Here is a 13,740-nt window from a genome sequence, read left to right as displayed (position 1 = left end):
GTTATTTTGGCAGCCATGATAAGCCTGTTGTGCAAACTGAGCTTCTGGGTACTGAGAACTGTGAACACCTTCCATCGTCTTCACCTGCTTCTCCTCCCTTGCCCAGGGAAACAAACAGAAATAAGTCCCTCTTCTCTTCCTTGCATAATCTGACCAGATGAAATAGTCATTGCTGTTGCAAATTGGGCGATTATTTTGAATCTGCACATACGAGCGAGATGTACCAGATAGGGATCTAAGAAGAAAGATTTGTTTCACCATCTGGTGTTGTTTCATGAGCTGTGGCTAATACTTCTAGAGAAAGAAAGTATGTGGTAAATAACAAAACCCAGAATAAACTGGCTCATTACAAATTGATAAGAAAAACACTTGTTGAGTATTTATGGCAGATAGCTGAAGCATGAGATGTTTCATACATGTTGTATTGGTCAATCTGTTGATTTCAGCCAAAGGTAACAGACTAGCAGATTCATATTTCAGACTTCTTTGGGAACATTGTTAAGTAACCACGAGGCATACTGTATTGAAAAGAATGTGAAAAAAGAGGCTGTGCTTGTTTTTTTTACCCCATTTCTTTAGTGCTGCAGTGTTAGCAGTGAAGCGGCTGTTAGGATCGTGAATGTTCTCAGGTTTATAACTTTGCCCTCTGCTAGAGAATTCTTCAGTTTCTCAGGTTTAAAAATTCAACCTGATGGTATAATTACTCACCTGCTCATCCATGAAAGTTTCTCAAAGCTGAGTTTTGAATGTTACAGGAAAAGGTGACAGGCAGTTGAGCATGCAGGAGTAGTAGAAGCTGATCTGTTGCGAGTGCTGCTGTGGCATCATGGTGAACTGCTCTTTATTTAACAGTAGATCCGGAGATCTTAGATTTTCTCATTGGTATGAGAGAATGCAAAGTTATCACACACTGGAGACAGTGCTGCAAAGGAAAAATACCCAACCCACTATATATTCTTACATATGTTGAAGAGTATTTTATATATATATGTAATACATATGCATGGATATATACACACATTGTTAATGTCTAATCATAGGATTTGCAGTGCAACATTAAACTGAGGAAAAACTTGTCCCTGAGTAACACTTAGCAGTTACAAATCTGTAACCCGTGCAGTGACGTCAATACGTAGTCACTTAGTATATGCTGCTGACTTTCACAGTCAATGCACTCTTGCAAAGTGGCAAATAAAAGTTTCAGATTTTCTTTTAAAGCATAAGAAAATGGCAATTTGACTACATAGAAAATGTGGACAAAAGCATTTGTTTCTGTCATTATGACTTATTGAAGCTATTCTTAGGCCTCAGCCACTTGTGGAATCAGACTGCATTGCTTCTGTCTCTAAGGTGTACTCGTTTTTCTCCTCATGAGGAAGAAGAGACCAGAGACTAAGTAGTAACTGTTAGTGCCAGGATGATGAAGGCAGCACAATTTCTTTTTTCATAACTATGTTGTAAGAGTTTTACTATGTTGTGTTTGGAAAAATAAGCCAAGATAAAATAAGCTAAATAAATGGTCAATCTGAAATTGTTTATCCTATGCTAGAACCTGAAATTGGTTTAAAAAAGTATCAGTAATTTCAGGTCTTTTCACTGCTAATTGTCTGCAAAGTGTGGTATACTGTTAAGTCTCATAACGTCCCTGTAAGATAGGTAGGTGTTGTCTTTAACTGGCACATTGAGAACCTGACCAACAGAAAATAGAGGTCACATCATGAGTTGCTCTACGTGGATATTACAATTTGGATATTCTTTAGTCTTATATTCACTGGATTCTGATGACTATTTTTTAAAGCAAGGCGCGTGATGATTTCAAAACACAATTGTGGGGAAAACGATGGAGGGACAGGCAAACACTCTCCTGGGTGGAAAACTAGTTGGATGGCCGGGCCCAGAAAGTGGTGGTAAATGCAGTTAACTCCAGCTGGAGGCCAGTTGCAACTGGTGTCCCCTGTTCCATGACTTTCCCTGGCACTGAGGTCAGACTGACAGGCCTGTAGTTCCCTGGATCCCCCGCTGTGACCCTTCTGGTAGATGGGCACAACATCAGCCAGCCTCCAGTCCAGTGGAACTTCCCCTGTCAGCCAGGACTGTTGGAAGATGATGGAAAGGGGTTTAGCAAGCACATTCGCCAGCTCTCTCAATACTCTAGGGTGGATCCCATTCAGCCCCATGGGCTGGTGGTGTCTGCCTGGACAAGCAAGTCTCTAACATCCTCCTCTTGAATCATGGGAGCTTTGTTCTGCTCCTCTAACTCCTGGGTATGTACACACAGGGAACAACTTTCCTTACTATTAAAGACTGAGGCAAAGAAGGCATTAAGTACCTCAGCCTTGACCTCATCCTTTATCACAGTTGTTTCATTTGCATCCAGTAGGGACTGAGTATTCTCCATGGTCCTCCTTTTATTGTTAATATATTTATACAAAGATTTTTTGTTATCTTTCACAGACTTGGCCAGCTGACTGAGCTCTAGTTGGGCTTTAGCCCTCCTGATTTTTTCTCTGCACAATTTCACTTCCTCCCTGTAGTCCACCCAAGATGCCTGTCCCTTCTTCAAAAGTTCATAGACATTCCTCTTCTTTTTGATGTCCCTCAAGATCTCCCTGCTCAACCAATCTGGTTCTTTTTGCGACCGGCTCCTTTTCCGGAACACGGGGATGGCTTTCTCCTGAGCTGCTAGGATTTCCTTTTTGAAGAGCACCCAGCCCTCATGGGCTCCCTTGCCCTTAAGGACTGTCTCCCATGGGACTTTGCCAACCAGCCTTCTGAACAGTCCGAAGTGTGCCCGCTGGAAGTTTAATGTGACTGTTCTGCTAATCCCCTTCCTCACCTCACCTACAACTGAAAATTCTACCATGTCATGATCACTTTGTCCCAGGCATCCTCTGACTGTCACACCTCCCACAAGGCCTTCTCTGTTCACAAACAGCAGGTCCAGGAGGGCACCTTCTCTTGTCGATTCACTCACTAGTTGTTTGAGGGAGTTGTCTTCCACGCATCCCAGGAACCTCCTAGACTACTTCCTTCCTGCTCTATTGTACTTCCAGCAGATATCTGGTAGACTGAAGTCTCCCACAAGGACAATACCTAGCGACCTTGAGACTTCTCCCAGTTGTTTATAGAAGAGCTCATCAGCTGCTTCTTCTTGGCTGGGTGGTCTATAACAAACTCCCATCACAAAATCTGCCTTCTTGTGGGCTCCTCTGATTTTAACCCACAGGCACTCAATCCCGTCATCACCACAATGAATCTCAAGGGTATCAAAGCTCTCTCTAACATACAGGGCTACCCCACCACCTCTCCTACCCTTCCTGTCCCGCCTGAAGAGTTTATACCCCACCATAGCTGTACTCCAGTTATACCAGTCATCCCACCACGTTTCCATGATGGCAACTACATCATAGTCTCCTTGCCCTACAGTAAGTTCCAACTCCTCTTGCCTATTGCCCATGCTGCGTGCACTGGTGTAAATGCACCTCAGCTGGGCTGGTGAACCCTCAGCCCTCATAAAGGGAGTAGTGTTCATTCCCAATTGACTGGTCCTTGTATTAACTAACCCTTCAGTGCCGATTTCATCCTTTCCATCACCAGCTGTACTCGCCCCCACTTGCTCTGTGGTGACATACTGGTGGTCCTTGCCATTACACCATCTCTCAGGCACTGGAGTTCCACTTCCAGGCTCACTCCTGACTAGCCTAGTTTTGTCCCCCTCCCCCTTCAAATCTAATTTAAAGCTCTGTTTATGAGCCCTGCTAGATTTTTAGTGAATATTTTAGTACCCCTAGGAGACAAGCTTGCCCCATCCCTGTTAAGGAAGCCTGGAGGTGTGTGAGCCAGTCCATGATCAAAGAACCCGAAGTTTTGCTCCTTACACCAGGTTTGGAGTCAGGCTCACAGGGGAAGTTCCACTGGACTGGAGGCTGGCTGATGTTGTGCCCATCTACAAGAAAGGTAGCAGGGGGGATCCAGGGAACTACAGGCCTGTCAGTCTGACCTCAGTGCCAGGGAAAGTCACGGAGCAGGTGATCTTGAGTGCTGTCATGAAGCACATGCAAGAGAACCGGGTGATCAGGCCCAGTCGACACGGGTTCATGAAAGCCCGGTCTTGCCAAACTAACCTGATCGCCTTCTATGACGAAGTGACCCGCATACTGGATGAGGGAAAGGCTGTGGATGTATCTTCCTGGACTTCAGTAAAGCCTTTGACACAGTTTCTCACAGCATTCTGCTTGGGAAACTGTCAGCCTCTGGCCTGGACAGGCGCACACTCTCCTGGGTGGAAAACTGGTTGGCTGGCCGGGCCCAGAGAGTGGTGGGAAATGGTGTGAAATCCAGCTGGAGGCCAGTGACAAGTGGGGTTCCCCAGGGCTCAGTGCTGGGTCCAGCCCTGTTCAATGTCTTTATCAATGACCTGGATGAAGGCATCGAGTGCACCCTTAGCAAGTTTGTGGACGACACTAAGCTGGGTGGAGGCGTGGATCTGCTGGAGGGTAGGGAGGCTCTGCAAAGGGATCTGAACAGGCTGGACCGCTGGGCAGAGTCCAGTGGCATGAGGTTTAACAAGGCCAAATGCCGGGTCCTGCACTTGGGGCACAACAACCCTGTGCAGTGCTACAGACTAGGAGAAGTCTGTCTGGAAAGCTGCCTGGAGGAGAGGGACCTGGGGGTGTTGGTTGACAGCAACTGAACATGAGCCAGCAGTGTGCCCAGGTGGCCAAGAAGGCCAATGGCATCTTGGCTTGGATCAGAAACCGCGTGGCCAGCAGGTCCAGGGAGGTTACTTTCCCCCTGTACTCTTCACTGGTGAGACCGCTCCTTGAATACTGTGTTTGGTTCTGGGCCCCTGTAAAGTCAGACTGTTTGTCTCTTTGCCTTAAACATTTTGTCTGAAGACTGCACGCTTGTGTGCTGAGTTCAGAAGGTCGGTGCAGGAGCAGGCACGGCTCTCCTTGGCTGGGCTGAGCTTGGGATCCAGAGGTGGCTGCAGTGGGGAGAGAGGATGCAGGGAGGTGCTGCCTCCGCTCCCCCTTCCTCAAGCCGTTGGATGGCCCAGGCCAGACCCTCCCAAAAGACGCGTGCAAATGGGGGTCAGATGGTCTGTAAAAAAGGACTCTCAAGGAACCAGGCGGGGCAACCGGTCTCTCGCTCTCACTCCCATCCTCGCTCTTACTCCCATGCTTTGATTGGACCAGCCTGGACCACACGGCCTGGACGAAGCTGCTGCTGTCAGCACGTGTTCCCGAGATCTGCTGCTGCCGTAGATGAGTTGATTCCTTTCCTTCCCCTTCTCTCTCTTTCTCTGTGTCTCTCTCCTGTCACCTTATGGTGTACGTCTGGTGTACAGATGTATGGTGTACATCTGAGGGACCTGGGCTGTGTTTGGGGATTTGTTTATGTAACTTTGGGTGGTTGTACCCCCATTTCTCAGCTGTGCACCCCAGTGTATTGGTGTGTTTATGTTTGCCGGAGCCAGAAATAAATACTGCTTTTGATATTCACCCTGGGAGTGACCTTATTGGCCTCTGGATCACCACACAGACAAATGAATCCACTTCCCCCCAGGTCAGGGCCGGACACGAGCGTGTGGCTTGTGAGTCTGGATTTTGACAGCCCCTCACCACAAGAAGGATGTTGAGGCTCTGGAGCGAGTCCAGAGGAGAGCAACAAAGCTGGTGAAGGGGCTGGAGAACAGGTCTTATGAGGAGCAGCTGAGAGAGCTGGGGTTGTTTAGCCTGGAGAAGAGAAGGCTGAGAGGAGACCTTATTGCTCTCTACAACTACCTGAAAGGAGGTTGTGGAGAGGAGGGAGCTGGCCTCTTCTCCCAAAAGACAGGGAACAGGACAAGGGGCAGTGGCCCCAAGCTCCACCAGGGGAGGTTCAAGCTGGACATGAGAAAAAAATTTTTCACAGGAAGTGTCATTGGGCACTGGAACAGGCTGCCCAGGGAGGTGGTTGAGTCACCTTCCCTAGAGGTGTTTCAAAGATGGGTGGATGAGGTGTGAAGGGGCATGATTTAGTGATTGATGGGAATGGTTGGACTTGATGATCCTGGAGGTCTTTTCCAACCTAGTGATTCTGTTTGAGAGGGGAGAATTGAACATTGAATATCTAAGTATTGCTAAACAGACTGTGTTTTCTGGAAATGCATAAATGTCTGAAATAGTGTGCTAAGACGATTAGGTGGTAGAAATTCAGATTAAAAGATCTTTGATTCAAAGACTGTCACATAAAGGTGTTTATTGTCATTGTTCCTTGAGAGTTGTTTAATAACTCTTGAGTACCTTTGGAAAACATCAGCCAAGAATGCATGCAGAACCAAAAAATGCCCTGACTTTCTCTTTACACGAGTATTAATTACTGTTAGAGACTAATGAAAGCCAGAGGCACCTGCGCTTTTAATGGGTTTTGTGCATTACCATCAATTAAGAGAAAAAGCAAGCATGGTCAACAGCTACATAGAGTATTTAATTGCTTAACTGTGATATGGCAGTACAGAATACTCAACTTCTTAACTGTCATGTGGAAGAAGAGACTTCCAGGTTTGTGTTTCAAGGAAATAAAACATTGCACTGTGGTTTGCTGGGTTTGTTTGGTTTTAACCATGTATTCCTGTATTTCATATTTTAAATTTGGTTTTCATCCTTAGACCTAGGAGACCAGAGCTTATATTTGCAAAGGAGTACAATTCTTAAAGGCCTTCAGTGCTATTTATGACTTTCTGTTTTGGATTCTTAACAGATGAGAAGGTTTCTCTGTGGAAGTTTTATCAATATAGGTCAAATTTATCAGTATTTTCAGGTTAATCTAGATAATAATTTGCAATGTAAGTGTTCCTTTTATATGTGCTATTAAAAGGGGCATGGAACACAACGGGGGTCCTTGGTGCTGCTGTGAGGATTGTCTCTCTTGAGGATGGAGGAAAGCAGATGATGTTCAAGGGAATTCTTCAGGAAGTTGAAGTCCTCTTAAAACGAATTTGTTTTTCTCATGGAGTAACATCTTCCTTGCTTTGTCATCTTCCTCAGCTGTGGATAGTCTGGTACCTCTGTACCCCATAGTGTTAGAAGAATGTGATGTACAAACTTGAATAGCTGTTACGAGTTTTTTTGGTTGGCTGGAGTTTTTATTTTTCTTTTTATTTGTTTTATGTACTGAAACCTTATGTTATATCCTGAACCAAGAGTGTATGTTTCTGGTCTCTGCCATGTGACTAGAAGAGGTATGTGAAACAATTCCCATTTACTCCTGCAAAAACTGTAAGACTGTAACGGTGGGCAGAATTTGATCTCCTGCTATGTATTAATCTCTCTTTCAGTAAACCATGATTTTCCAAACTTGAGTCTGGATCAAGCAAAATGTATAAAAGAAGAATGTTCGAAGTCAACTCATAGCTCAGTCTCTGCTTAGTATAATTTAGTGTTAATGTGGTATGAAGTGCCTGCATGAATTAGCTTAAGAGAGACGTTGATTTAATATGGTCTTACAATAGCCTTTATATACAGTTGCTTATATTTAAGCTGTTGTGCCCTGTTGCCAGTCCAACTCATCCTCCTTTAGACAAGACAAGCTGTCAGTCTTCCTGCGGGTAAAGTACACCTACTGTCTAATTGTAGTGTTTAAAGCGATGTTTAGTGACAGTTTTGTTTTTCATCATTTTGCAGCTTTAAGAACAGTGGAAAAATCCCGCCTTGACTGTGGTCTTCTCTTCCATTCACCCCAGTGTTAAAGTTTGCATTATAGGATTAACTTGTAAAATTTGTATAGTGTTTTCGAAGGAAGCAAACCTTCTCCTTCCAAGCTGGTCCTTTTCTTGGTTTGTATACAGAAATAGTTTTGATAGTGTCCTGGTTCAGCAGACCTGGCTGTCCTTCTAGGAGTATTACACAGTTTTCTACTTTCTGTGCCTTCAGTGAGAATTTAACAACTTGATACCACAAAAATTAAGTACTTTGTTGTTTTGTATGTGTTATACATAGAAGTGCCTAAGTGAAGTCTATTACATGCAAAGTTAAGCCCTTTGAACATTATATAAGGCTTACATAGATGTATGGATGTGTGGTGTCCACACAGCCATAATTTGTGTTAAAATTTTCTGAAAAACAGATATTTTAAGTGGCTGAAGAAGTCGTATGTACAAAAGATTTTATCATAGGAATTTTAAGGGAACAAAGCTTGGTTTGAGACGTATTGAGCAATGGGAATAGGGAGTTGCCTGTCCTTGGCTGATAGGGGATAGCCAGAGGCCTGTGGCTGTATTGTGCTTGCCTCTTGTTAAATTTCTATTTCTAAATGGCTATTTCCATTTTCTGTCATGAAGAAACCTGTAGGCATGGACAGCTTCACCCAGTAGTTCTGTGTTGGGGCTGTTTGACTGTTAGACAGGTGATTCTTGTTCTGTTTTTTCCAAAATAATGATGTTTTGCTGTGTTCTGAGTAAAATTTGAAGAATGTGTTTCAACAGAACCAGTCAGAGTTGGGCATATAAGTGATATGTGTGCCCCTGCAAATCTGTGAATTCACCCATCAGGGTTTGTGATGTTGAAATGAACCCCTTGTATATAGTCCTTCCCCATTCTTTCAGGAGATAGGAGACTTTAGAACTTCCTGGGGTCTCATCTTAGTAATCAGAATCCAGATGTCTGTTGTGTTTTACAAATTCAAATGTGTACTTCTGGGTATCCTTCAGTTTTGTTTTCAGTGTCTGTAGGTGAAGGCTTTAGGTAATTCATAACTTAAATTTAAAATACTTCCCGGTAGCAATACATAGAAAATGCAGAAGGAAGAAAAGAGAGAAATAATGATTTTTTTTTTTTTTTACTGTGGGGTTGAAAGAACAATGTAGCTCACCAAATCCAGTTCAGCAGTTTCCATATCAAGATTTCCCTCTGTCCCTGAAACCCACAGCTCTGTACCCATGAGCTCAGTAATTTCTTCAAAAAATGAGCCAGGGACCCAAAAGCCAGGAGCTCATTTGGTCTTGTGCTTTGGCTAGTCCGCATAAGTTCTCCATTCCTGGAGCAGGGCCAGAGCTCAAGAGGTGCAAATTAAGAATCGCTCAGGAAAACTATGTGGGTGAGATAAAATATTCTAGCTCTTAAATGCTGAAAAAATAAGTACTTGCACAGTCCCGTTGCTTTCCATAGTGTTTTATAGAGCGTTAAAAAAATTTATTAGTCCTCATGGAACAATTCACAATATTTATTTGTTAAAAGGATAACCTCAGGCTAAGAGATAGTTTTAGGTCAGTGCTGCTGTGTAGGATGCTGGTTTTAATTTAATTATATTCCCTTTTTTATGTACTATCCTTATGAACTGTTGTGTATTGGTTTATGTTTCAGGTTTAAAGGTAACATAACTTAATTTGATACACCTCTCTGCAGTTTCTAGGTCTGGCTCTCAACCTTAAAAATTCTAGATTATTTCCCTTTAGGCTTCAAGCTCAGTCACAGCAGAACAGAGTGGTAACTTTTACCTTTCTGTTAACCTCAGTGTTACAAGAATATATTTTCTTCACATGCATTGGCAATTAATTTTCGCTGTTAAAGGAGAAGAGCTTGTTTTTTCATTCAATGGTTTGCTGGTTTATTACTGCAGAAACTGCCTGTCTGTTTACCAAGGAAAGGGATATTGTGACTTGAACAAGATGGCTAAATCCTATTCGGCAGGATCAGAGTGGGTGGTGAATGTTTGACATTTGCTGAGAGAAACTGTCTTAAGCATAGAGGCTTTTTTTTTTTTTTTGTGCTGTGGGCTGGCGTAGCAAGGGGAACCTCTCCTTCCTCCGCGGTGCGGTGTGTGTGTGTGCGCGTGTGTGTCGGCGTGGCGGCTCCTGCTGCAAAATACTGAGGATGAATTACTTTATGTGCACAACTGAAGGTGCCGTTGGCTTCACAAAACTGGCGCAGCGTGCGCTGGTGCTAACCTGAGAGAGGCAGCCGGCAGCTCTTCGTGACAGCTAGAGGTGGAAGGACCCAAACTTGCGGTCCTCCCCCTACCCCCAAGAGATTGTTAGTCCGTTCCTTTATAGTGGTTCATTTTGGCTCTCTGTCATCGCCAGAATGCTGCCAGTGAATGTGTGTCATGGTTACAATAGATTGTGCTAACACATAACAGCAATGAAAGCTCAGCGGGAAAGGCTACAAATTCCAGGGCTGACCTTGGAGTAAGTATTGTCTGTCTTTAATATTTTAATGGTTTCTGCATGATGCCAGCTTTCGTGCAACCCGGAGCTGTTTAACGTACGTTTGTGCTGACAGTCCGGGAGCACTGCAGCTCCAGGTTGAAGGAACATGTTTTAAATGCATTGCAGTTGGTTTCAGCAAATGTGCAAGCCTGGAGCCAGGATATTGCAGTACATTTGAAAAGAAAGCATTTCTGCTTATTTAAAGTTACTGCATCTTGGTGCACGGAGCATCCTGTCAGCTTGTAGGGGAAGAATCTGTCATTAGGCCATGGTATCTGTCTTTCTCTCAAGCTCTCTGTTACTGTTTATTTATCCCAGTGCTGCCTTTTAGAAGGGCCTCTATCTCTGCTGAATAATAGAGAGCACTGTGAGAGATGAAAGCATTATAGAAATGCTCTTTGTAAAAATCCATCGGGAACAAGACATACTTTACACATGTAACTAAACTAATGAACTGTATTGACATTCTAGAGGATTCCTGATAGTCTCTGCAGTAAGTATGTTTACCTAATTTAGCAGTATGTTTACTTGGTATTCGCTTAAAACTGATTAGCTAATTTGTGTGCTTTTAGCTATTTAAAGAGTAAGTGCATGAAAATATTTAATTTTAATTTGCTATGATAGTAAGTATAGCCTTTTGTTCATAAATGCCAGCATATGTTAACCCATGATTTGTTAGTCAAACCAAATAGTATTTGTTAGTATTTATTTCTGTACATACATACCTACGGTCTACGTTGACATGTCAGGCATGTATGTATGCATGTTCTAGTCACCATGAGAACTTGCTAATTTTATCTAGGTGAATAGATAGGGTTACGTCAGATCCTTTAGTATTCCCTAGGACTTCCCCGTTCTTACTGGAGAAAAATAAAAGTCAATGCTGCAGATGCCTGTGGTAAAGTTATTTAGCTGTGAAAGGTATTATCTCTGACATGCCATGTTTTAAAGAGAGGGCTATAGGAAAGTGAGCAGCATAGCAAATAATTTATTCTAATAATCACATGAAAGTAACAGAGCACTTTATTCCAAGGAACAAATGTAGGTGTTATATTGGGTTCCCCAGAACTATGTTTGTGAAATGTCAGAGAGAAATTCTGCTTTTCAATCTGGCATCGTCTGCTGAGAGCAGTGGGAGCAGACTAAGCTCTAGATATTTTTATGAAAAAGAAAAGCCTTGCTATTTTCTCAGGAGCTTTGGAGGAACGGTCTTATCAGGCAGCTCGTTAAAGTGGTTCCATGAATAATTGATAATTATACTCCTATTGACATGTGGCAATTTAAGTATTTTTACATCAGTCTTCACTGAATTATGTAATCATTGTGTCAGAATAACATCACTAACTGCAAAGGATGAAACATTATTTATGTTACTGTTTTTTTTCAACCTATGTGTGTGTTTTTGTAATATAATTACTTACTGCTTCCTCCTTTTTCATGGTAACCTAATGTAATTACAGTTGCTTTGCCACATTTTGACAATATTTAGTACTGACAAAAGTGATAATTATGTTTTAAATTCAGCACTGATTGTTGGTTTTGCTAAACTGGATATATTAATATATTAGGCCTTCTTTTGCCATCACACCTGCTACTTTATAAACTTAATTTACCTTTACAAAAAAGAAAGAATCATATCCTGGTTGTTGGCAGTTAATGATTCCTATAGAGTCATTCTCTTATGATTTGTCAGAGTTGAGTCAATGCAGACTAAAGTCATGTTTCCCAAATTCTTATTTTCGATCATCTATATAAAGCACATATCTTGGGGGAAAAAAATCCAATTTATTCCTTCAAACATTCTTTGCTTTCTGATTCTCATGAATTTTCTTTCAATGCATTTTAAATATTGGGACTAGAATTACATTGTCTCTCTGAGAAATTAGTACAATCATTCTAGTTCATATTCATTACTTGCAGAAAGCTCTTTCAAAGAATATTAAGGATCCACATTGAAGCATTCCAAATTTAGTAAATGTAAGAATTAAGGCTGCCTGTCAGTCTTGTGCACATGCACTGTGATAATTTATTTTAACAGGTGTTTGCATGTAATTCATAGGTCTTAAAAAAGAAAAGCTGAAAAGCAAGTTCCGTAGAAGAACTGGAGTGACACTCCAGTGTCATCACTCGGTGCCATAATAGAAGCACATTTGATATTGAACGCCCTGAGAGTTGGCTCCGTGACCAACTCTGGTGTGTTACAGTAATGGATATGAGGAATAATAAGAGTAATTACTAGCAGGTGTAGGACTTCCACCTGCTGTGTATGTGCCATTCCCTAGAGGGGAAGATGTGCTTTGCCATTGGGCGTCAGTAGGGTTTGCTTATAGCAGAGTGACTTAGGAATCTCATTCTGGGGTCTGAAGTTAGTGTTCTTCTCATTCAGTGACAGGCCTGTTTTTTAATCCTCTCCTTTTCACTACAGTGGCCGTAGTAGGTTCCTTGCCTTCAGTCATTACTCCATAGCAGATCCATGCCCTCTCCCTGCCGTACTCCCGTGCCTTCTGGCCAGCTGGTGCCAGTTCTTCTCCCTCCACCTGGATTCTCTTTGATCAGTGTCAGCTTCCCACCCTGCTTCTGATCCTGCTGGAGGCTGATTGCTGTCTGCATCATCTGCCTTTGTCCCTTGCTGTGAGCCTCCAGGAACAGCAGCGTGAGCACTGCTGGTACAGCACAGGAGAGTTTTCCAGCCTGTAGTCAGTGAGGGCCACGCTGACAGACACACAAATTGGGATGAACTGCTTGCTCTGCCACAGCAGACCTGTAGTGGAGAGTAAGAGAAAAAGCAGGTAGAGCTTATAACTACAGAAAAACTTCTTGAAAGCCTGTACTTATCGTACACGAAGGTCTTGCCAGCCCATGTTGTGGCACGTCAGTCCAGTAAAACAGAGTGCCCCAGTGAAACAGCAGAAATCTGGGTCTCTCTATCCATACCTTTATCCACAGACCTTCATGGGCTGACTGATGTGAGCCTGGGTTCAGTTTAACCATTTTCGGAGTGATATATTGAGCCAGTGGCTCTTAATAGTGCTTATTAGCTTAGACATACTGTTGTGCTAGCACAGCTAGCCTGCAGCTGAAATCCAGCTAGTTTATATCTAGCTGGGCTGTAGGCAATTCAGGGATTATGCAAGGACAGCCAGCAGCCAGAGGAGCTTGCTTTAAGTCTGTAGCCTTCTCAGAAAACAGCAAAAGCAACACCCACACCCACCTTGATTCTGCATGTCCCTGCCAAGCTTCATGTCCTTTGCAAAGCATCTCAAGAAGGAAAGGTTGCAAGAATGTACCATGTCAGAAAAATGTTGTCCCTAATCTGTTTTAGAAATAGTAAACTGTTCCTGCTGAAGTTTTCAGGAAAAAAAAAAAAAGGATCAGTTATCTCCCTTGAAAGGTTTTGATGTGAAAGTTTTAAAATCTGGCTCAGTGTCATGCAACTGCAAACAAATGTTAGGGTGGGAGATAGCTGTGCTTATTACATTTGCCATCGGCATCTCCCCTGGGGATAGGACAGGTGAGCTTGTGTTGACTGGCTGCAAGGCTCTGGCACATAG

The 13,740-nt window shown here is 43.0% G+C and overlaps 1 protein-coding gene across 7 annotated transcripts in view; it reads left to right on the top strand.

Moving 5' to 3' along the window:
* Positions 1–13,740, top strand: part of MAST4 (microtubule associated serine/threonine kinase family member 4) — a 269,856-nt gene that overhangs the window by 132,709 nt on the left and 123,407 nt on the right. For 3 of the 7 annotated variants that reach the window (XM_069880706.1, XM_069880705.1, XM_069880704.1), the window contains exon 1: positions 10,107–10,168. The exons of 2 other annotated variants lie outside the window; for them this stretch is intronic. In XM_069880706.1, the coding sequence (XP_069736807.1) occupies positions 10,122–10,168 (47 nt within the window). In that variant the 5' untranslated portion in view covers positions 10,107–10,121. Of the gene's footprint in view, positions 1–10,057; positions 10,169–13,740 lie in introns of those variants that run through there. 2 more of the 7 variants (XM_069880713.1, XM_069880712.1) reach the window with 1 other exon arrangement.

Source organism: Phaenicophaeus curvirostris, chromosome Z, assembly GCF_032191515.1.
Source record: "Phaenicophaeus curvirostris isolate KB17595 chromosome Z, BPBGC_Pcur_1.0, whole genome shotgun sequence".
NCBI classification, from domain to species: Eukaryota; Metazoa; Chordata; class Aves; order Cuculiformes; family Cuculidae; genus Phaenicophaeus; species Phaenicophaeus curvirostris.
The sequence above is the reverse complement of the archived record's forward strand: the minus strand, read 5'-3'. Positions and strand labels throughout refer to the sequence as shown.